Genomic DNA, 21,781 nt, shown 5'->3' on the forward strand with positions numbered 1-21,781 from the left:
CCAGTGGGGAGAGATTTGGTACTGTGAAAGGATGACTGATGTGCTGGAAAGACACCTGCTTAAACCTACTAAATAGAAGATCCCTAATAGGGTCTTGTCTAAAAGTCTGTCCATCCTTGGAGTTGTGTTTCAACGTGCATCAATGTTCTGCTTGGGAGTCATAGCCCATGGCTTCTCTTCAGACCAGGTCTAAAATAATCCAGGAATGGTAGGTGTATAAGGAGACTCAATCCTTCCTCTTGAGATGACACAGACCAACACATAGACAAGTACCACAGAGTTTAAGGCTTGAGGTCAAGTGTGTTCTTGAGCTAGAATAGATCTGAAGTCGTATCTTGATGCATGACCAAATCACAAGGTTCACATACATCTTGCTGGTCTACTGAAGCTCCTGTTCTGTTTGCAAAAGTAAAAATGCTGGAAAGGAGATAGAACAGTGGCAGATTTCTTCTGTACAGAACAGCCTATGTTCACTTAGACCATGCAGGCAATGTACAGGATGACAGGAGAGTCTGTATTTGGTGACCTGAAATCATCTACTTAGCCATCATGGGACACAAGTTTGGCCCAGGACTTCCATGAAAGTATTTGCAGATCCCTGTCATCTGGGTTCTGAGACAAATGAACAATCTGCAGCAACTTGGAAAACCACACTAAGAAAATGTAGGCAAAAAAATGCAAGGAAAATCTAGCACTCACTTTTTCTCCCCATACTCCTGTGGTTGACTGGGGCACAAGAGAGGAGCCACAAGCTTGCCAACTCTTCTGATTTTATGGGTCTCGTGGCATATTTTTGATTGCCCGACTCTTGAGACTGTGGGATTGTGAAGACTTCAAGTTTAATTTAAAAGAGAGGCTGACATGCAACAGTTGTGGCTTCAAATAAATGCTGGAGGTCAAGTCCCAGACCTCAAAAACTAGTGGCAAATACAAAGATAAAATGAATCAAGAATCGCCTGGGTCTGTAGGGCCAGGCCCACCACGTCCAACCCTGGAGGTCTGGCAGCGCTGGAAGCATTCAAGGTACTTTCCTAAGAAGGAAAGTGTCACGGAGAAAACCTGAAAGGGTGAGATGAGATCCGCGCCTTCACCCTCCCGGCAGTACACTCGCCACAGCCCGCTGGCGACCCAGCCACACGGCCGGTGCTGCAGTGTCCCCGGCAGCTGGGCCCCCAACACACGGCCAAGGGCGCCGTCAGCCCGCAACCCCGGGCCGCTTCGGCCCGGCAGCAGCGGCGCTGAGGCAGCGGGGCCGAACCGGGCCGTGCCGGGCGGCGGGAGGCGGCGGTGCCTGGGGCAGGGCCGGGGGCGACGGCGGGCGGTGCGCGGCGCAGGCTCCTCCCGCGGGCAGCCCGCCAGCCCTGCTCCTCCATCCCTCCCTCCCTCTCTTTGCCTCCTTCCCTCCCTCCCTCCCTCCGCGTCTCCATCCCTCCTTCCTGTCGGCGCTACGCACTGCTGCCGCCGGAGCTGGGCCGCGCCGCGCACCGCCCGCGCACCCGCGGCATGCGGCCCCCTCAGGGAACGGCCGGGCGGCGCCGGGTGAGTGCGGGACCGCGCCGGGCGCGCACTCCCGGCCGCTCGCACCTGGGAGGGGGCGGCTCGAGGGGCGCGATGATGGATGTTCCCTTCATCCCTCCCTCGCTCTGCCCGCCCCGGGGAGGTGCCGGCCGGGAGGGGCGGAGGGGGGGGCTGGCAGCCCCGCCGCGACCCAGCGCGGCGGCGGGGATTTTCGGAGACCCCCCCCCCCCCACCTGCCTTACCGCTGTGGTGCGGCTCGGGGCTCTGCCGGGGCTGGGGACAGGTGGTGGCGGTGGCGGTGGCGGCGGCCGTCGGAGCCGGTGCGGGCGCAGACCGCGGCAGCCTCCCTCGGGGGCGCGGGGGGAGACCGGCGGCTCCTCTCTGCCGCTGCCCGGAGTCTGCGACTTAAATAGAGGCTGTGTTTTGTCAACAGCTCATTCTACTGGCCGGCAGGTTGGCTGGCTCAAGGACTGAGCAGCGGGTAAATACTATTTATGCCTCTTTTTGTGATTTGATATATATTTTATTTTATTTTATTTTATTTTATTTTATTTTATTTTATTTTATTTTATTTTTAAGTAAGTAACACCCTTTTGAAAAAATGGACCTTAGGAAGGGACTCCGGAGCCCCTTCTGTGTTTGGGGAATATCCAGACATGCTGGGCGCCTCGCTGCGCACTGGCTGTACAGGGACTCTGGCACAGTAGCAGCTGTGTCTGTTTTGAGTAATTGAATTTGTAATGTGTGTAGATATCGTATTTGTAAACGATCTCTCAAAGCCTTTGAGGTAGTTCTGTAAAGAACATTATTCCCTTGTTAAAATTCAACATGTAAATTTGAATTGAGTATGCTTGTGCTGGCATGCTGTGTGTTACTTCGGTAGGAATTGGTTATTGGTTTTTCAATTGTCCTTGGTGGTGAATGCCTCGGAAGATTGCTATAAATGGGAGCGAGATCTAGATAGGCGTTATAACCATCTAATACTGGGGAGACTGCAATGGTGAGCTGTTGTGTAGGAATTGTCACTTTGATTCTTTTTGACAATTACCGTTGCAAAAATAGTCAAATATTTATATTCCATTATCAAGGCAATGCCCTGTCAAATTTCTTTCAGGGAAGCCTGGGAATTGGGTAGATTTCTGCTGTATTTGAAACTCAGCTTGTTACCTAAGTAAGGCAGTGTGACTCGTCTTTGGCATCTCACCTGGAAGTCCATTCTGTCTTTTTTCCTTACTATTCAAGAATTCTTTAAATTCTTGCTAAACCCTTAGTTCAACCCCACAGCATGAACCCAGACTGTTAATAAGACTGAGCAGGTTTAGTAGCTGTGGGAAAGATTAAACTCTATGTCATGCCATGTTCCTTCTCAAATCAGCATGTGGCAATGCCTGCTGACACGGTATGTTTTTTTTGGTGTAGATCCATCCGTGCCCACATGCTTTATATATAAAGCTTTGCACATCATGTAGTGAAGAATGCATGAATGCCTTGATATGCAAAAAGTCTGTGCTTAGCTTATCCTTAGCTTATCAACTGTTTTATGCTGCACGGTTTTGGTGATAAAGATAAGCTTTGATTTCTGTTGACTTCTGTACATAAAGGTGAGAATAGACATAGAAATCTCCTGCGTTTGGCCACAATGTGAATCAAGGTCAAAACAAAAAAATATCTTTGATGAGGGGAAGGATTTGGAAGAGACAGGAGCAAATGCCATGAGTGTATCCGCAGAATGAGTAGCAAGCACCATATCTGTACTTGATTGGTATTTCTCAGCATGAGCTGCTGGCCATTAGCTGGAGATGGGTCTGCAGATTACTTCTGAGAGGGCTAAGAAAAGACAGTCTAGTGTCAGTAGACTGCAGGGCTGTGATCTACCCTGGAAAATGTTGCAAAAGTTCACAAAAGGAAAGCTGAAAAATCACGAAGTTGGAGCTGGTTTCGAACATAACTTTTAGGGAGTCAGTAGATAATCTGATTTTTGTTTGCTTTCTGTTTACTAAGTCTTTGCATCCTTTCATCTTATCGCTGTTTCACCTATTCAAACTTTTATCAGCATTATTAAGTGATAACAGTTTCCATTGTGCACTCTCCAAATACGCCACTTTAGTCACCTAGAGCAACCAGTGGCAAGCATTATCTGTGGGTTAGATTGTGCAAAATCCCTTTACAGGTGTGCTGAGGAAAGGGAGAGACTTAACCTTTAGGTGAGGGCATTCTTGCCAAAGGCAAATCAGGAATACATGGGAACAGCCATATGGGTGGAGATGCTCTTCTGAAAGAGGAAGACTTTTTCACAGGTGGCAAAGCTGCTGCTGCTGCTACTCTAGCAGGTATTCATAGGGCTCTAATTTTCAAGTGCTTGTTGAGTTACAATCTGTGGCTGTAAGGTCACATCTATTTCAGTGTCGTGCAGCTCAGTGCTTTAGAAAAGGTTAAAAAAATACCTGAATTTATTAACATCCATAGGTAATGCTAGAACAGAATCTCTAAGTGTATTAGAAACAGCTCTCTTAGAGTATGAATGTTGGATTACTTTATCCAGTGAATGTCTGACAGCAAATATTGTGCTTTATGAAGAGGATATATTTAAGCTTTATATGTTAGCAAGAATTTCATCTGAAAGATGAAACCTCTAGAAAAATGTGTCTGGCAGTCTTAAACAACCTAGATGTTTGTAAATACTGACTCTATCTTGCAGAGTGCAGTATATCACAAGGCTGATGCAGATGGATTATGTTTTTCTTTTCCCCTGAGGTTTGGTTATGATTACTTTTTGACTATTAGGCATCAAATTTCTGTCTAAAAATAAGAAAATAAATTGTTTCTAGATAAGACTTGAGAAGTGCTCTATGCTCCAAAGCTGGTTGATACATTTTGTTCCATAAACAGTTTAATGTAAAGAGGAAAATAATCCTTGGGATCAAGACCTGGAGACCATGGTCCCTCACTTCCAGTGAGTCCCCTCTCACAAGGACATGAGTTCTGCACTGGGTCAGTGGTTACTTAAGCTTCAGAGAGAAATTCCAACATCAGAAGAGCTGGAGGAGTCTTCATCCTGACTCATTTGTCACTTTGAGTAACCTCTGACAGTGGTCAGAGATGTTTCTGATACCCCAGCAAGTGCTGCAGTGACTGGGTTGCCTCAGAAAAAGGAACACTCCTCCTGCTTTCTTCTCCTATATCTTTAACCAAAAGCAACTGCTTTTCTCTTTGGAACCTAATTCTTTGGTTTTGTGCTCATTTTATCTGCAGATGCATGCAGGGAGTAATTGCTTTGTGAATCTTGAGTGTTTAAGTATCAGGCAAGTGGTATGGCCCTGTCAAAGACCACACTGTGTCTGTGCGTGCTGATGCCTACAAAATTTATCATCACCTCTCCTTTTATTTTTTTTTTTCCTCTCTAATATTTACTTGCAGCTAAGTGGGATTTTGGAACATGTCTCCTTTAGGTTGAAGCATCAGAAGTCTGCGTTTTATATGTGCTTAAATGTCTTCAGGGATCATCAGCCAGAATCGCATGGATTTCTTCCAGAGTCATTAGCATGGCGATGATGAGGGCCATATAAATTCCTAGATAAACAGACCTAGATGAACAGACTTGCATTTTGAGGGCTTGAGGGACAACTAGGGTATCTATCACGAAGAAGTTCCCTCTATTCTTTGCCTTCCATCCTTACTGACTTACAAACTAACAGATTTTAATTAGAATAAATGATCTTTGGAAGTTCTTATCTCTCCCTGAGAAATGTATCCAGGGACTGTTTTTCATACACATCATCATTTTTTTGCTGCTCATTGCAATCCTCCTTCCTCTGGAAAATTTGCAGTCCCTACATTTATGGACTGTGGGAGCCCTCCTGCTGTGTGTCTGTAAGGTCCTTGAACTCCTGCAAGCACCAGAAGCTCAACAGGGGCTTTTTGCCACTTCGCTGCTGTCTGCCTTTCCCTGCTGCTGTCTCTTGGAATCCCTCCTAGTAGCAGGTTTCACTGTAAGCAGAAAGTGCTTAAGCTAAAAATAACTTCTAAGCCATTGGTATGAATGTTGGTCAGGGTGTAAGGTTTTGAAGGGCATATGTCCCCCCTCCTTTCCATGCACAGTCTGGAGCTGGCACTGGAGTGAGGTCAACTGTTGCTACAACAGAACCAGCTTTCCCTTATCCCACAGAACTGCTGAGTTGTCAGCTGTTGAGTCCAAATTGTGCCTTTTACCTCAGGGAGCACAAGTTATAAAAGCACATGTCATGGAAACAAGGACAGCATTGTGGCAATTCCCTGCTCCTTCTGCCTCACTTTCTACCCTGCCAAAAATCAGACCCTCAGCACAGCGCACAGCAGAGGATGGACTGCTGTGTTGGCAGGTTGGTTTTAGGACCACCTCCCCCCTCTATTGGGCCATGTGTTGTCAGGGAGCAATGTCCTTTCTCATCCATACCCAGCAATTCAGGAGCAGTTTCCTGCAAAACGAAAAGCACAGCCTTTCAGCCAGCCTCAGACTCCTGAAATTTCCTTAAGTAGTTAAAGTAGTGTTTTCTTGAGGTTGATTTTATGTTGCAGCATTCTCTCCCCAGCCAGCCAGTTTCAGTGATACAGTAAAACTGGTTAGGAAATGACATGAGGTGTTTTTTTAGTTTTTGGTTGGAGTTTTTTAGTTTGGTTTTTTTGGGTGTTCTTTTGTTTTGTTTTGTTTTGGAGGGGGATGGTTCTGTATCGATGAGTAATGTTATGTTGGTGTTACCTGCCAGTATAGCTTACTGCATTTTGATCATCAGTCAAAAGTACTTTCTTTTGGAATACACATATATGCCAAAAATAGAGGTATACCTTTGTGCTTGCTTTGTACCTACAACTGCACTTGTAACAGCTTTATAATATTGACTGAATCTCGATAGTTTCATATCAAGGTTGCTTGGTAGTTTGTAGTGAGTAATCATGAAATTTAAATAAAGCAATGTATTTGAGTGTTTTCTTTAGGTGATAAACACTGAAAAGTATGCTGGAATACTTCTTATGCTTGCATAATTTTGTCATTATTGCACAAGTTGCTTAAAGGTATAATAAAAGTACAAGTAACAGGAGTGGTTGAGGGTGGTTTACACTGTCAGTCTGGCTCAGAAATAGTCCATGTTTTACTTCTGGGCCTCAGCCATCAACTTAAGCGACTTTTGCTCCCTGAATAAATCAGCTACTTCCCTCCAAGAGGAAATGCAGGCTCAGTTGACTGTACATAATTCAGGCACAGTTAAGCATTTTTTCTGGATGGTGTGGATATGGCCTATGGCAAGGTTGGCTAGGGCGGTGAGCAGAGCAAGCCAGCTCTCTCCTAGCTGGCTTGATGCCCTTGAATGCCCCCCACATTGTGCCCTTGGGCATCACACATCTTTCAGCCTAAAGCTTTAAAGATTGCTCTTTCTTCATTTCAAACACTTTGAACATAGAAGCACAGAAAAAGCTGTTTTGGAGCCAGATGGTAACCCAGGCCACTTACTGCAAAATTGTCTAGGGTGGTCTCAAAAAGTGAGAAGGTGAGCACATCTGCAGCATTTAGGCTGTGGGTGAAGATACCTCCACACTGCAGTGCATCAGGGTGGTCTGAGAATATCTGATATTCATATTTTCTTTACCTTTATTAGCTGCATTTCAAATTACTTCCATGTTTGAGAGTTGCAAATCCCACATGCCTTGGAGAACCCAGAGGAGAGGAAAATTTGAACAAGTGGAAGAAGAGTCTTGGCTCTGTTCAGCATGGGGCAGGTCTGCCTTTGGGGGTTATTTGGTGGTATCTGCCTTCGCCTGGCAGCTGTTCTCCTTTCCAAACAGGACTTAGCACAGTCACCCAGAAGCTCTTGTGCCAAGACAGCAGTGTTGCTCATCATGTGATTTAACTCTGTTTGTATGGCAGATCATGGTTTTGCCCTTCTTGAACTGGGTTGTCTAACGGCCTCTCTTAAGTATAAAATCAGGGAGGTCAGAGATTCAAAATATCTTTCTTAAATAATTGGTTTTAATATTACTGCAGGGCAAAAATGCTTCCTAAATCAAATGAACTTAGGAAGAAAATTAAAATGGTCAGTATTATAGGAGGAGCTTCTGCAGATTCTGAAGCCCAAAGGTGAATGTAAGTTATAAGTATTCCAATTGTAACTAATTTTCACAATAATTCGTATTTTGGATCAAGTTCAGCACTTGCGGCAAGAGATGTTTGACCTCTGAGGTTTTTACAGCTACTCTGGAGCTAAAACCAAGGAGATAAGCTTCTAATGTTTAATCCTAGGCAGAAAAAAGGGAGGAGATGAAAGAAAAAAAAAAAAGAAAAACTGATTTATTTATATTGTAGACTTCAGTGTTGGCTTGAGTTATGTGCAACAAAAACTGAAGTACTGTGTGTGTGAGGTGAACATAAATGTCAAACCCTTTTAGGGCTTCTCCTGGTTGTGAGGATAATAATATCTGTTCCCTGGAGTTTACCTGTTCCTCTTCCTTTTCCCCTCCTTCTCCACACATTTCCAAAGGTCATGGCTGTGGGAAGTCTTTAGTGCACAGATCTCAAGGCACGTAACTCGTAATTCATCTGCTAGAGCAACATTGTCACAATTCCCAATATAGAACAGCCTCTCCAAATTAAATGTGGTTGGTCTGTTTCTTTCTTCAAGATGATGGGAAATTTTTGACCAAATGTTGCCTCGTGTTTCAAATGACGGAATCAGTCTGGATGTAAATCCAGCAAGATGTTATATGATCCTTATTTTAAATCTTACCTCAAAGTTTGTATTTTGTCTCCTGTATATTGTCTTCCTTCAGCATTAAAATCCTTATTAAAGTGAGATCTGTGCATGATTTGTGCTAATCTGGTCTGACATTGGAGTAATGTGAACTAAAGGCTTTAATATAGGAAGACTTGCATTGAACCCATATTTAGAATTTCTTGATAATAGATCCAATCTTATTTTTTATTTCAGTCAGTTCACTCCTCCCTTGAAAAGCTTTGCTAATACTTAATTAGTTTTACTTCTCACAACATTCACTTTTCAATGGAGGTCTACTACATGGCATTTCCTCTCATGTCTTAACATAGTGGGTTAAGTTTAAATCCTTTCTCTGTGTAGGTAATTGAGAACTGTCACCAAGTAACCTCTCTGAACTAAATGGTTGCATTGTTTTAGCCTTTGCAACAACAGACCCAAACTGCTCGAAGTAATAACTTGATCCTGAGTATAAATCGACTTTGTACTGGATGAAACCATTTCCACTGCTAACGAATGGCTAGTTTTTCTCTTGTGCTGTTGGATCAAGGGCTTTTGTAAGATAGCCTGATCCATACAGAAAAAGTTGTTACAACTTTAATTTTCAGTATCTTTTTTGTATTTATTTGCTTGAGCTGTGATAACTGATACTTTGAAAATTGAATGTTTTCCAGTTTCTTCTTCATATTTCAACTAATGAGCACTGCAGCTGGTGTTAATATGCAAAGAATGTATCATTGAAAACGTTAGATTCTTGTCTGCTATCCTTTTGCCCTGGTGTATGCATGGTTGTTAATCAGTGTAGGTAGCTCTGGGCTGGAATTTGGGCAGTGATTACTGCAGGCAGAAATGGGAGCAAGCACTCAGCATTACAATAGCTGCCGTAGAATTAGGTCACTAACAGGCTTTCAGCAAAATAGTGTTAATTTTCCTCTCCACACACTCAAACATAGAATGTATAGTTATAATTCCACATCTTTTCTGAGTGATCCTCAAGTGTAGCATTCTTAGCAATGGTTTATATATGACTCCTTCAACTTCAGGTGCCTCATGTGACTGCCCTGTTCAGTGATCACCTCTCCAGTACTGAAGACTAAGGAAAGAGCTCATGTAGTTGGGCTCCTGCCAACAGTGCAAATATAAGTTTGAGCGTACCTTCATTCATAAGTTAGAATTAGTCATATACTTTATGTGTTTGCAAATTCCAGAGCAATATGTGTATGTATGTGGTTCCTGAGGCTTATTATCTTGCATAAATCTGCAGTGAGTTAGTCATGAGCAGCTCTCCTCGGCTGTGAAATGCTCTCTCATCAGAGGACACAGGTGATCTCTGATAGCATTTAGCTGCTTGTTTCATGAGACCTGAGAACTAAGATGAATAAGGTCCTGCAATCTAAACCCAGATTTTTGATTAGCCGATCACATTAAGAATTTAACAAGTGTTGGTAAAAATTGTCTCCATTTGATCTCTTCTTTTGAAGCAATGACCATTAATTTTTGTCATCTTTAATGATGGTCAGTTGTTTTGGTTTGGTTTTAGTTTTTAAAATTTTCTTATTTGGACAAAATACGGTATTTGTCACTTGCATTCTTAATACCTACACATATATGTGATCTTTTTAAGCTCTTCTACTGTGCCTTGCAAATATTTTCTGTATATACTATTCTAAAGTCAAATACTTATATCCTTGAGGCATCTGCATTGGCATCTAAATATGTTTTGCTTTTATAGTGATGTGCAGATGTGCAGATTCTGTGAATAGTATGGGAAGTTGCAGAAATGGGAAAAGCAGAGTACTCTTCAAAGATGTTTGAGATGGTGTTATTTGTATAATGCTTTGTGAGTTCTAATGACTTGCTTCGTGGTGAGATTGGCACAGGCTTTTGTAGAAGAATATTTCAAACGAGGAAGAAAAAGCCATGTGTTGGTGTTTCATACCATAAAATTAAAAGTTCAGCCAGTTTCTGGGTTTAGAAAGGTGAACTTGTAAGGATGTGCTTAGCCTCATGCATCATGTGCTGTGTGTCTGGATAGACCTGATTAGATGCATGAAGAGCAGAACTTTTCCTAAGGAATAGAATACTGGAATAGAAACTAGAAATAAACTGAAACAGAATGTGATTCATGTAACTACACCCAGATTTTAGTTCTCCAGTTCTCCAGCTCTTCAGGTTCCCCTTGCCCCTGCCTTCTCTCCCCCATGTCTGGGCAGCCACCAGAAAGACCATTGAGAATTGTCACACGTCTCTCTCTCCCGCAGTCTAGAGCACTTGCTCAGCACTTTGGAAACAATAGCTGCTTCATTGCTGACTTGTGAAACAAAAAAGTTAAACATATCAGCAGCAATGCATGAAAAATGTGATGAACTGCCTTCCACAGGAAGAGGTTTTTCATTCCACTGTGTAGGTATACAGAATTTATTGGTGTCAGAAGCTAATAAGTAAGAAATCCTTCTTCTTTTGTGCTTTATCTGCCAGCTCAATACTGAGAGAAGTAAGATGTGCGATTTACTAATAATAGCAGGAAGGAAGAATCCTGTTAAGCAGAGATAGAAAAGTTGGAATGACTTGTGTGTGTAAAATCCAAGGTTGTTTTTTCCTCTCCTCAGCCCTTTTTTATAGTCACTCTTCAGAAAAAAAAAAAAAAAGAGAACTTCAGGAGGTAAATCTCACTTTCAAAGGAGGATTGAGGGAGAAGAGGCAGATGCAAGTTACAGATGCTGTAATGATGGTCATGTGAAAGTGATGTGAAGATGTGAGATGTGGCCTTAAAAATTTCTGTTTTGTTTCTTATTCTAAGCATGAATCATGTCAGAAGAGACTTGTGGAACTGACTCAGTCTATGTCCTATTAGTAGCAGTCTCAATCTTGTAGGAGCTGCTTTCAGTTTTAAATGAGGTGCAGCATCATTACCCTTGCAGATGCTGCTGTCTCAGCACTTGCTGGTGGGTTATTTACAAGGACTCAATTCTCTGTTTTTCTTAGCTTCTAAAAGAAATTGCAGAAAAGCATTGTTTTATTTTACAGCAGTAAATATCATGGATCCTAGCCATTGTGTGTATTATTTAAAAATGTTCCTATCTTCATTGCTTTGTTTCTTTTGCTGAGCATTGTCTTAATGGTGCAGAGTTTGCTTAAGTATTTTATCCCTGTTGAAACCAGGACAACATCCCTGCAAAGTACTTTCATAGCAGTATTTTCCATTCTGAGATGCTCCATGAAACACCTAAAGGGCTGATAGTTTTTTTTACATCAAGGAAAATAAAGGAACTTTATAAGATAGAAAAACCCATCCAACAGACAAAATACAAACTTCTCATTTAGATTATTCTGAAAAAACTTAGGAATTTTTCGCATCTTTGTTTTCTTTTTAGACAATGTGCTGCCTAAACTGAATGATCAGTCTAAATTATTTGGAAGGGAAAGCTGGGTGTTAATTTAATTGTAAAACAACTACATCTTGTGCCTTTGGTGTTGCAATAAGTGATTTGTTTCAGTTAGGGCAATACATTTAAGGAAGTGTTGCACGTTTGTAGAGGGGATAACATGAAGGAACACACTAAAACTGAGGTGAGGCTGTCTGTTTCCTGGAAGCATCAAAGTCTATTAGATGGGTAGAAAGGATGACATGAAAGAGTCAGTTTATATTGAGACACTGGTTTGCTGTGCTGCTACAAGGTCTACAAGTAGACCATAAACCCTTTGCAGGGATCTCTGTGAGAGGAGCAGAGCAGAAAAGGAGGAGTAGTTGCCCTCAGACAGCTAGATTAGTGTGCCTGCATGTCTTTTGGGTCCTTGGCTCCAGTGGAAGCTGTGAGAATGAAGCAGCAAGAGAATGAGGGAGTATCATAAACAGGCATGAGAGTGAGTCCATGTACATGCATGAAGTGCATGGTTAATATTAATTTCTTATAGCCTGTGTCTATGAGATTTGATTAGGAAAGAGACCAGCTCTGAAGTATATCAACTGTAGAAGTCAGTATTTGTATTTCTGAGTACTTAATTCCCACACTTTGCCACCTTAAAAGGAGGGATGTGCATGTATATATGTGTAAGTGAAAAAGTCCAGGGGGGAAAAATATACAACTAAAACAGCATGTGAAGGAAATAAACAAAGGAAATACAACTGCTATGTAATTACACACGGACTGACTTGTTCTGATAATGTCCTACTGTATTGCAGACCTTCCTCCTTTGTCAAGATTGGAAGGGGAATGGCAGCATTGAGGGCCCACTTGGGAGCACAGCAGACAGGAAAGTGTTTGCCCACCCCAGTGGAAGGGTGTTCATACATGATAACATCCTTCAGTATGTCTTCATATGATCTGTCAGCTACTTATTAAGAGTGGAACTACAACAGGGAGTGAGAGCTTTTAGTCTCAATAAAGATTAGTACAACAGGAATTTGTCAGAAAATATAGATCTATAGTTTCAGGAATTGCCCGTTTCCTTGATTAGTAAAAAAAATCAATTTATTTCTCGTAAGTGACTCTCATTCCTTACATTCACTCTAAAAGGATATCACATAACTGTTGCTCTTTATTCTCAATATATTATTTAATGTGAAAGCCACATTTCAGCCTTTGATCTATTTATATGCTCCTTGTAAATATGAAGAGAGACTTTCTTTGGATTTGGTTCATCGTACCTTAAAAATAATTCAAATACCACAGGTTTCGTTGTAAACAATGAAGGATCCCAGCCCTTGGGTCGTTGCTGGTTTTTAAAAAAAACACACTTGGAATTGCTTCAGTAATTATCAGTGTTCTCTTATAAAACTAATTAGCCTTTTCCTGTGTTGGAAAGAAGATTAGAGGTCATATAGTTCAAAATAAGTTTTTGGACATTTCCAGATTAAGGAAAATAAACTCTTTCATTAATAAGGTCAGCTTCTTTAATGTTTCTGAGTTCATAAGGAAGTATGAGCTGAAGAGAACCGGCAGAGACAAAATTATGACTCTTCTAAGGAACAGCAGTTTTATTCTGTAGTCTTTGTAAAGTCTGAGTGATGTGGTCTGGCTCTTGAACCTGACATTGAGTAAAATGCAGTTGACAATGTGGGCAAATGGCATTTTCCTCTGAAGACATGCTGTCTTGAGAACTATACCGTGGCTAACAGTATCCTCCAAAACTGAAATGTGCTTTGGAATAATTGGATTATGTTTTCTTTCAGTTATGTTCAGTAAAATGCAATCAGTACTGGAGATGGGGGAAACCTTCTCCGTGTGTTTTCATTGGATCCTTGGTTTATCTACTGCAAAAAAAAAAGAGGCTGCCTTTTTTTCTATGCTTTGCATCTGTATTAAGTATTGAAAAGGCATAGTGGGTAGCCATTGGAGTCATGATAAGAAGTATTTTTTAGTAATCAGACTTGTGTGCCTTTGCTCACTGTGCTTGTTCCATGCTGCATTGCAAAGCACAAGAATTCAAGGAAGTGTGTTGATTGTGATGTCACCAAATTCAAGCATATCAGGAAATGTGTGTAGCCGAATCAGATTTATACAAGTACATCCTTCATCTCCATACAATATTAATTTTCCAGCTGTAGTAAGTATCAAGAAAAATTTTGAATGGGTTAAAACAGAAGTGTGCAAGTGACTCTGAGTTGTTTCCTTCTCCTGCACAGCATAATAACCTAGAAGATCAAAAATTCTCTTTTGGCCAGTAGTGTCCCTTAACCTTCACCCCTTTGCTTTGTTCTTTGTTCAGATGATTAGGTGTTTTCCATCTGCACCTCTATGGCAGAAGAATCTGTGCTTGTTAATTTGAGCTGACTTCCTAAGGAAGCTGGGCTTATCTGATAATGTGTTGTCTGTCCTCTCACCCCTGCGGTAACCTTTGAACACACTGCTCAGGTTCACTTCAGTCAGGAGGAGGAGGTGAGATCTCAGCATACTGTGTCCTTACAAACTTGGTGAAACTCTGCTGTTGGAAAATGGCTGCAGAGTGAAGTCAACCTTTACTGGACTGCAATTCAAACCTCTCTAGCATGCCTTTTCTGATGTCTAATAAGGCCTAGGGGTAATCCATAATAATATTGTCTTAATATGTAACAACAATAAATCATGAACAGGCTTGCAAATATCCCAGAACATATTTAGTCTATTTTTGATTGTATTTGGGTTCACTGTGTTTCTCAGAAGAGTTTGTTTTTTGTTGTTACCATCTGGAGAGCAGTGTTGTGCTCCTAGTAGTCATTGGTGTGCTTGTATTTAAACATGTACTCGATGACTAATTGATATGGCAAGGGTTTCCAAAATCAGGAGTGAGATGCCCAATTTTCCTTTGAAAGTGTCTTGTTCTTTTGAGAATCTCACGCTAGGAACATTAAATGCAATGTCTGGCTTGGGAACTACTCATGTGGGGTACACTGAACAATACATGAAAAAATTACTCTAGTAGGACTAAGGGTTTTTAAATTAGCATGCAGTTTAACTGAAAACAGGCATAAATCAGTGAGAGCAAAAGGCAAAGTGTGCAAAACGTATATTTTGCTTGAAAAACAGAAAGTGACCGAATAACTTACCTTTTGATTATCATCAGTTCCTACAGTGTCTCTTTGCTTTGTTCTTTCAGCCCACTGCTCTGCCTGACTGCTCCACCTCTTCAGTATCACTGTGCTTTTTTTGTCTCCAGCTCATCTGTCCCAGCAGGGGTATTCTTCCCAGTGGTCTCTGTCTTGTTCTTGTTTGGTGGGGCTTTTTTGTTTTACATCAGTAACACAAAGGAGTCTTCCATTGTACTTTCCAAATCTATCTCAAAATTGTATACATTGCTATGGTTAAAGTATTTGATATCTGCTTCTGCTACGTATTTTCCTTTCTTTCAAAAGGCAAGTCCTGGGGGTCTCAGTTTCTCTGTGTGTGTGTGTTGTATTGTCCAGCAGGTACTAAATACTTTCATAAAATCACCCTTGACTTGTGGCACTTGTTCATGAATTTGTCATCTCATGTCCTTGCCAGGTAAAGGTGCTTCTCATGCAAATCACTACCTGGAAATACCCTGCAGCTCTTCCAGTCTGCAGCTTGCTTATTTGTATTTCCATAGTGTCTGACAGTCTTGGGATCAGAAAAAAAAAGGAAAAACTGAAAATACTGGAATGCATGTGCAGTTGCAAGTTTGTCTTATAACCTGAGACTGGTGACATACTTACCCTGTCTGGGGTGCACTTTTACCCTTGTTGGTAAAATTGTTTGCTAAAACGCTTGCCTCTGTAGGTGGTACTAGAGACCAGGAGCTTTAAAAATGTTGAAGTGTTGATCCTTATGTTGAGCTTGTGTATTGTCTCCTGACTTCTCACTTCACGTTGCAGAGGCAGGCTGGGTGCCTGCAGTGGCTTTCCAGTATCTCAGAGGTGATGCTGCTGTTCGGCAGCTAGAGGAAGCAGTAAAGAGGGAATTTTTCTCCTTGTGCTTGACAGGAAAAAAACCCCACCAAAACAAATGTCTCATAAGACTGAAAGTTTGGCCTTGTGTACTCATGCACGTTTACTGAATAATATATTAACACCCTGTCTTTGTTTTCTTTTCTTCCCCTGCAGATTAGGAAAAGACATTTGGTGCAGATAGGAAACTTAAATTATTTTATCAGCTTTCAGAAAGAGAAATAGCAGATTCTTAAATTAATTCCTCAAAACTGGGGAAAGCCAGATTCCCAAATGGGACTCAGTCTTCATTTATAAACGCATTTCAATGATTCATGTCCTGCAAATATTTTATAAAGTGGAATGGTGCCATGTTATAAAACAGAGAGGGAAAGCCTGCATTTAGATTACTAGAGATTTTTTGTCTCAACTTTGGAGATTTTTTCAAGGAGGTGGAAGAATGTACTCTATTAAAAAACAGCCAAGCTCTCTCTGCCTCAAATAAATCTTATTAATTCTTTTTTTAATTATTATTACTCAACTGGTTATAAAGTCAAAGATTGGAGTCTGTGGGATCAGCAAAGCTGTTCTAAAGAAAGCCAGTTCATCTTCTGTTTCTGTGTTCGTTGCCTTTACTGTCAGCTGTATTGGCCATTTGCTTGGTTTCCGAGAAATGTGTACTTCTGGCATGGTTTTTCAGATAGGGGAATTTTTTTTTGGAAGCTTTCAGTTAGCAACAGTAGCATGCATAACTTGATATATGCATTTTTACGTGGATGTAAGTGTGTTTTCTTTCACTTTGAAGGTTGAAGTAGTATCTTTCAGCAGAGACAAGGAAAATGAGCTTTCTCCACCTGCTGAGCAGAACAGTTTTTCTTCTAGCAATTTTTGATCTAGGCACATACTTAGCACCTGCATTTCTGCCTGACAATATTTGGGATGATGGCTGTCTAGTATTGCCAAAAATTCAGCCTCTTATCATTCTCTACAATATTTTGGTGCTGTGCTATGTAATTATTTTTCTTGAGAGCTTTTAATGTTCCATTTGGTGGCAAATTATTGTGATGATACCTTTAGCTGTGGAGGCAAAATATAAATTGTAGCTGGAGAAAATTTATCGACCATGAGACTTTTTCTTTTACATTTAATACATATATTTTTACTGTCTTAATGGTTTCATCTAGATTTCTCCACTTAGTTTCCCTAAACCTTTTGTATAAGCTGACTTTTTAACCATTTCTTTTCAGGTATCTGCTTCTGGAGCACAGTTTTATATATAAAAACTCTGGCAAATAATCTTCAATTCACAGACATTTCTAAAAAAACAAATCTGGAGGCTTGTGACTGTCAAATCAGGTTGCAGGCAGAAAGCAGTCTGGAAAGATTATTGTTTTCTTTTTTTCTTTAGCTGTTTTGTTTGTTTGTTTTCAAAGTGGTTTCCAAGCGCTTGACAATGAAAAAGTTTGGCGACCAGAAAACTCAAAAGTACAACAAAGCTTTGCAGAACTTTTGTGCTTAGAGAACTGATCTGTTACAACTGACTAAGTGTAAAACACTTTTTTTTTTTTTTTTTTTTTTTAAAGAGAATTGAGCACTTGGTCAGCTGTGCTTAAAAAAAGATACACGGAACCAATTAAGCCAAGAAATATGTAGTAACAGAGTCAGAAAGAGAGATACCAGTTATTTTCGGATTTCTCCTTTAAGAGGTAAAGTCTAAAGAGGCTGGTAATATCTTAGTTGCCCTCATTTTCTCAGTTTGTCATAGAACCTTTAACCTTCTTTACAGCTGACAAGGTTTTAAAGCAAAGCTGTCTACATGTATTTTCCCATTATTGTCTTGGAGAGCCTTCCCTTTCTGATCTGTGTGATCACCAGTAGGTGCACTGACTGCATCAAAACATCTTTAAAAGTAATTTAAACGTCTATGATGGCTACTGAGCTCTTTTAAATATAGGCCACCAACTGCTGCTGGCTTCAGTGGTTAAGAATCTGAATCTAACTGTTCTTTTACTGTGTAAAAAGAAATTCAGAATTTCTTTTTTCTGACCACGCGCACAAGGGTTCTTCCTCTACATGACATAAAGCCCTGGGCAGAAGTCAGGACATTCCCATGTGCTGTACCTTCCAACAGTTATTATGGAATCCTGCTTGTAGTAGCTGCTCTTAAAAAAGGGCAGTATACACTGCAGCCTGTCATGCCTTTGCTGTTGGTATGGCATGAATTTGCATGTGAATACTTTTTATATACACCCACAGTTTTTTTACTTAGCAAAGACTTATTGGAGGCTCTTTCCATATTTTAAAATTTCAAAAGAGAAAGACCTTTTCAGGCAAAGGCTTTAAGATGAATTTGCTGAGCAAATACACTCATGCTCAGTCAGGAGATTTGCAGTCCATTTGAGGATGAGATTGAAGTCTGAAGTACTAAATAAACAGCTATGTGGCAGCTTTGTACAGTATCCAAGGCTGGATCACACACCGAAATTAAGTCAACAAGGTCTGAATGTAGGAGAAAGCAAATATGGCATGGGCTGTGTAAACACATAGGTTTGCCTTAGGAAAGTTCCTTCATTGTTCTTGATAATGCTCAGGCCTCAGGGCAGAGATATTTCAAAACTGGATACAGCAGCTTTGGTTCACAGAGAAATGTTTATTCCGGGAATGATCAGAAATTTAAAAAGTGAGACTGTGAAATGGTGAAAAAAAATTGGAGTTTTTAAGGGAGGAGCTATTGGAGATCTGATATCAGTCATCTTCTGTGTAAGAGGTTGCTGCAAGGCAGAGGATAAACTGTTCTTTGTCTCCTGGATATAGGACAAAGTAATGTGCTTAAAATGGAGCAAGAGATAGTTGTGGAGCGCATTTGAAACACTGATGATAGTGCCAGTGAAGTGATACAAATACATTGCCCAAGGAAATGAGATTGTTATGGGATGTGCTATTGCTGATATTATTTTAAGATGGACAACTGTTAAAAGTGGTTTAATTCTAATAGCTTTTTCTGGTGGAGACAATGGGCCTAGCCCCCTTCATGCCATTTTTAAAAACAAAGACCGGCAACGTAAAGACATTTACATTTAGTAACAACTGCTCTTGTTGTGCTCTGGCCAACAATGGTCAAGGTTTTGCCTTCTTCTGACAATGTTGAGCTTTCTTGTCCTACATAAATATCCCTTACTCCTAAGAGTACCTCTGTCTAGAGGATAACATGCTTTTGATATCTTTCAGGGTAAGGAAAAACACCCTTTCCGTGTTTGATTTAGTCTTGAACTGATGGAAGGCAGCTTTCATCAAAAGAAAGGAAACTTCCTATTTTTAAAGTACTTCAATTATTTTGTAACTTTGTAATTAAAACAAGCCTATAAATGGGAATCTTCTCTCCTGACTAATGGCCTTTAATTATGTGACATGAGGCTTCTAATTGCCAACTTTTCAGCAAGTTATAAAATGTGTATGAGAACACAAGAGCCAGAGAGTCTATTCTTGTTATGAAAGTTTGTGGTTTACAAGACTCTCATCATACCCTGCATGAGACTGCATAGGTTCACTTCTGTGCCTGACTCTGAAACTGAAATTAAAACTGTGCTTTGAATTAGGAGAACTTGATATGACTCAGATTTCTTGTAATGCACTGCTATGATGTTACTCTTAAAAATTTTTCAGTAGGAGGACAACTCAGTAAGCTATGTGTTGAAAGAGGTGCAGAAAACCAGATTTTGTTAGAATACACACACACACAGAGTTGCTGAATCTACCTCATAAACCTGGCATGACCAAACAGGTTTTGCACAAACCTACACAGGTAATGTGTTTAGAGGGTTGGGAATAATATGAGAGGCTTGGGATTTAATTACTATCACAGTTCTCTCTCCTTCATATGGCATCAGGGCTTTTTATTCTTTCCTAGACTTTGCCAGCTGATAGGGGTCTGTCAATCGATTGCGATATAGAGCTTGAAATTTTGGGTTTGGACTTTTCTGCAAACCGGAAATAGCCTTCAAAGAAGTCCTCAGAAACAGATAAAATTTACATATACTTCACAAATATAAATCAGTCATTTTATTCATGTAACTCCCAGGCCTGAGTGGTCTTCAAGTTTTGTATGAAGTTAAAGTCTTGTGAGCAAAGTTTAAACCTGGAGATAACATCCCATATTTTCATTAATAGCATGGAGAAATACAGTATGAAGACTGTGAGATATACCAGAATGCAGTGGGGGAATTTGGCACAGAGACTAATATATTTTATATGCTCGTTGGTTCTTGATTCATCTTTTCCTGGATTTGTCAGCCTCTGCTCCTGATTTGGCTTTTAACAAGTTGCACAGCATGGATATTACAAATTAGGAATATATGAATGATACTGGCTGGGGGCAGTGTAGCTTAAATTAGTGTGTGTTTAATGAGGTTTTCAAATGGTTTGAGAACATGCTGAAATTAAAATAACTATTATATGTTATGGGTGTCCCTCCATATGTAACAGTGGTCTTTTCCATAGCATTTCTCTCATCTCTTGTGCTGCCTGGGCCTTTCCTTCAGACTGGTTATTGCAGACCAAGAGAAAGAAGAGAAATGGCCTCTTTTGAGGAGCTCTGGATTATTTGGCATAGTGCTGCTATGTTTCTCCTTGCACAGTGCAGATTGGTAAGGGACAGAAGAGCACTTCAGCCATTTCCAGCTGTCCCCTAAGGGAGGATTCCTTACAAAAATAAACAAAAAACCAAACTAATAAAAATACATAGCTGTATTGCAGGGATGAGGGAATGCACTCCTTGTGGCACAGGGGACTTCAGTGAAAAGGGGTTTCTTTTACAATTACAGAGGCTTTTAGACAAAGTTTGTTGTTCTGCCAGTGATGTTCACCTGGCTTTGGAAGATATTTCTGAGTCAAGGTCAGGAGCGTTTCATAATCTGAGCCTGGACAAAATGGGAACAAAGCTGTAGGCTTGGTCATATTCTCACATGAAAATGGCCCAGCTCCTGCTGTTGGTTGCTGAGAGAAGTCCTCTTGCTACCTGGGAGTTATGGTGTCTGGAAGGGTGCTCAGGTCTTCATAGATTGAAGCCGGGAAACCATGCACCAGGAATTGACTGAGCTTTTGGATAGGTTTTCCTTCAGTTTTTCCTTTTTGAGAACAAAATCTGAAGGTGGTTGAGGTATGGGTGGAACTGAATGTGTTGCCTGGGTCCTGCCAAACAGCTGAACTTCTCTTTATAAAACAAGAAACCTGTTAATCTTCAATGGACACACTAAACATCCAGATAAGTTTTTACTCTAAGGTCAGTAGTTGCAGCGACAAGTATCTTTTGATAGAGAAATGGCTCACTTTTTTTTCCCCATTATTTTTCCTCCAGGGGTTATTAGTTAACATTGTATTGAACCAGTGATCCTGGGTGATCAGGTCTGGTTCTGCAATGTCTTGGGCGTTCCATAGCTTTGAATAGTAGCAATGTGAAAATTGAACAGAGGAAAGAAGAAAACAGATGGTGTGTTTGGTCTTAAGTGTGTAAATGAAGTAGGGGACATTTCCATTCACGATATACAGTATCTTTTGTGGATATGACATTTCATCTAAGATGAAGAGACTTGTTCTAGGGGAATATTCTGCCATGCCTGTTCTGTTCTGATGTTAGATAGTCCTGCAGAATACCTATGGACTACAGAGTTTTATATGTCTATGATTCTTGAAGAAATATCTTACTGAAAATGCATGAATCGAGGAGTTGTTGGGACAGAGAAGAGGTTTGTTTGCCAGATGAAGAAAAAGGAGTTGCTATGCCTGGGAACGTTACTGAAGAAGAAAAGTATATGGAACAAAAAGTGGCATTTGTGGCATACCAGGTCTAGAACTTAAAACTTTGGGTTTTTTTTTTATATCTGTATTTAATTTTAGAACTGACCAGCTTGTTGGAAGATGACGTTTACTCCCGCTTAAAGCTGCTATTCTTAAAACAAACAGTAGAAGAATGTGGGAGAACTCAAGCCTCCGCTGCCTTTTAGCACTAGCTATTTTGTGCTTAAGAAGCTTAGTATATAGCCAAGAGATAGGTAAGTTTATTGCCATGTAATTCACTAACTACTTTTTCTCTGTAACTTCTGTACCTTGTAATTGCCTTGCTTTCCTACTATATGTATGTTCAAAACCTGTCTCCTCTGTGGCC

General features: G+C 40.7%; 1 protein-coding gene across 3 annotated transcripts in view; it reads left to right on the forward strand.

Moving 5' to 3' along the window:
* The first annotated feature begins 1,416 nt into the window (after positions 1–1,416).
* The window catches only part of LIFR (LIF receptor subunit alpha), a 51,614-nt gene continuing 31,249 nt past the window's right edge, over positions 1,417–21,781 (forward strand). Inside the window, exons 1-2 of one of the 3 annotated variants that reach the window (XM_082300985.1) lie at positions 1,417–1,539; positions 21,514–21,668. In XM_082300985.1, coding sequence (XP_082157111.1) covers positions 21,587–21,668 — 82 coding nt within the window. In that variant the 5' untranslated portion in view covers positions 1,417–1,539; positions 21,514–21,586. Of the gene's footprint in view, positions 1,540–1,770; positions 2,000–21,513; positions 21,669–21,781 lie in introns of those variants that run through there. The other 2 variants (XM_082300984.1, XM_082300986.1) reach the window with 2 other exon arrangements.

This window comes from Coloeus monedula, assembly GCF_965178545.1.
Source record: "Coloeus monedula genome assembly, chromosome: Z".
Classification (NCBI taxonomy): domain Eukaryota; kingdom Metazoa; phylum Chordata; class Aves; order Passeriformes; family Corvidae; genus Coloeus; species Coloeus monedula.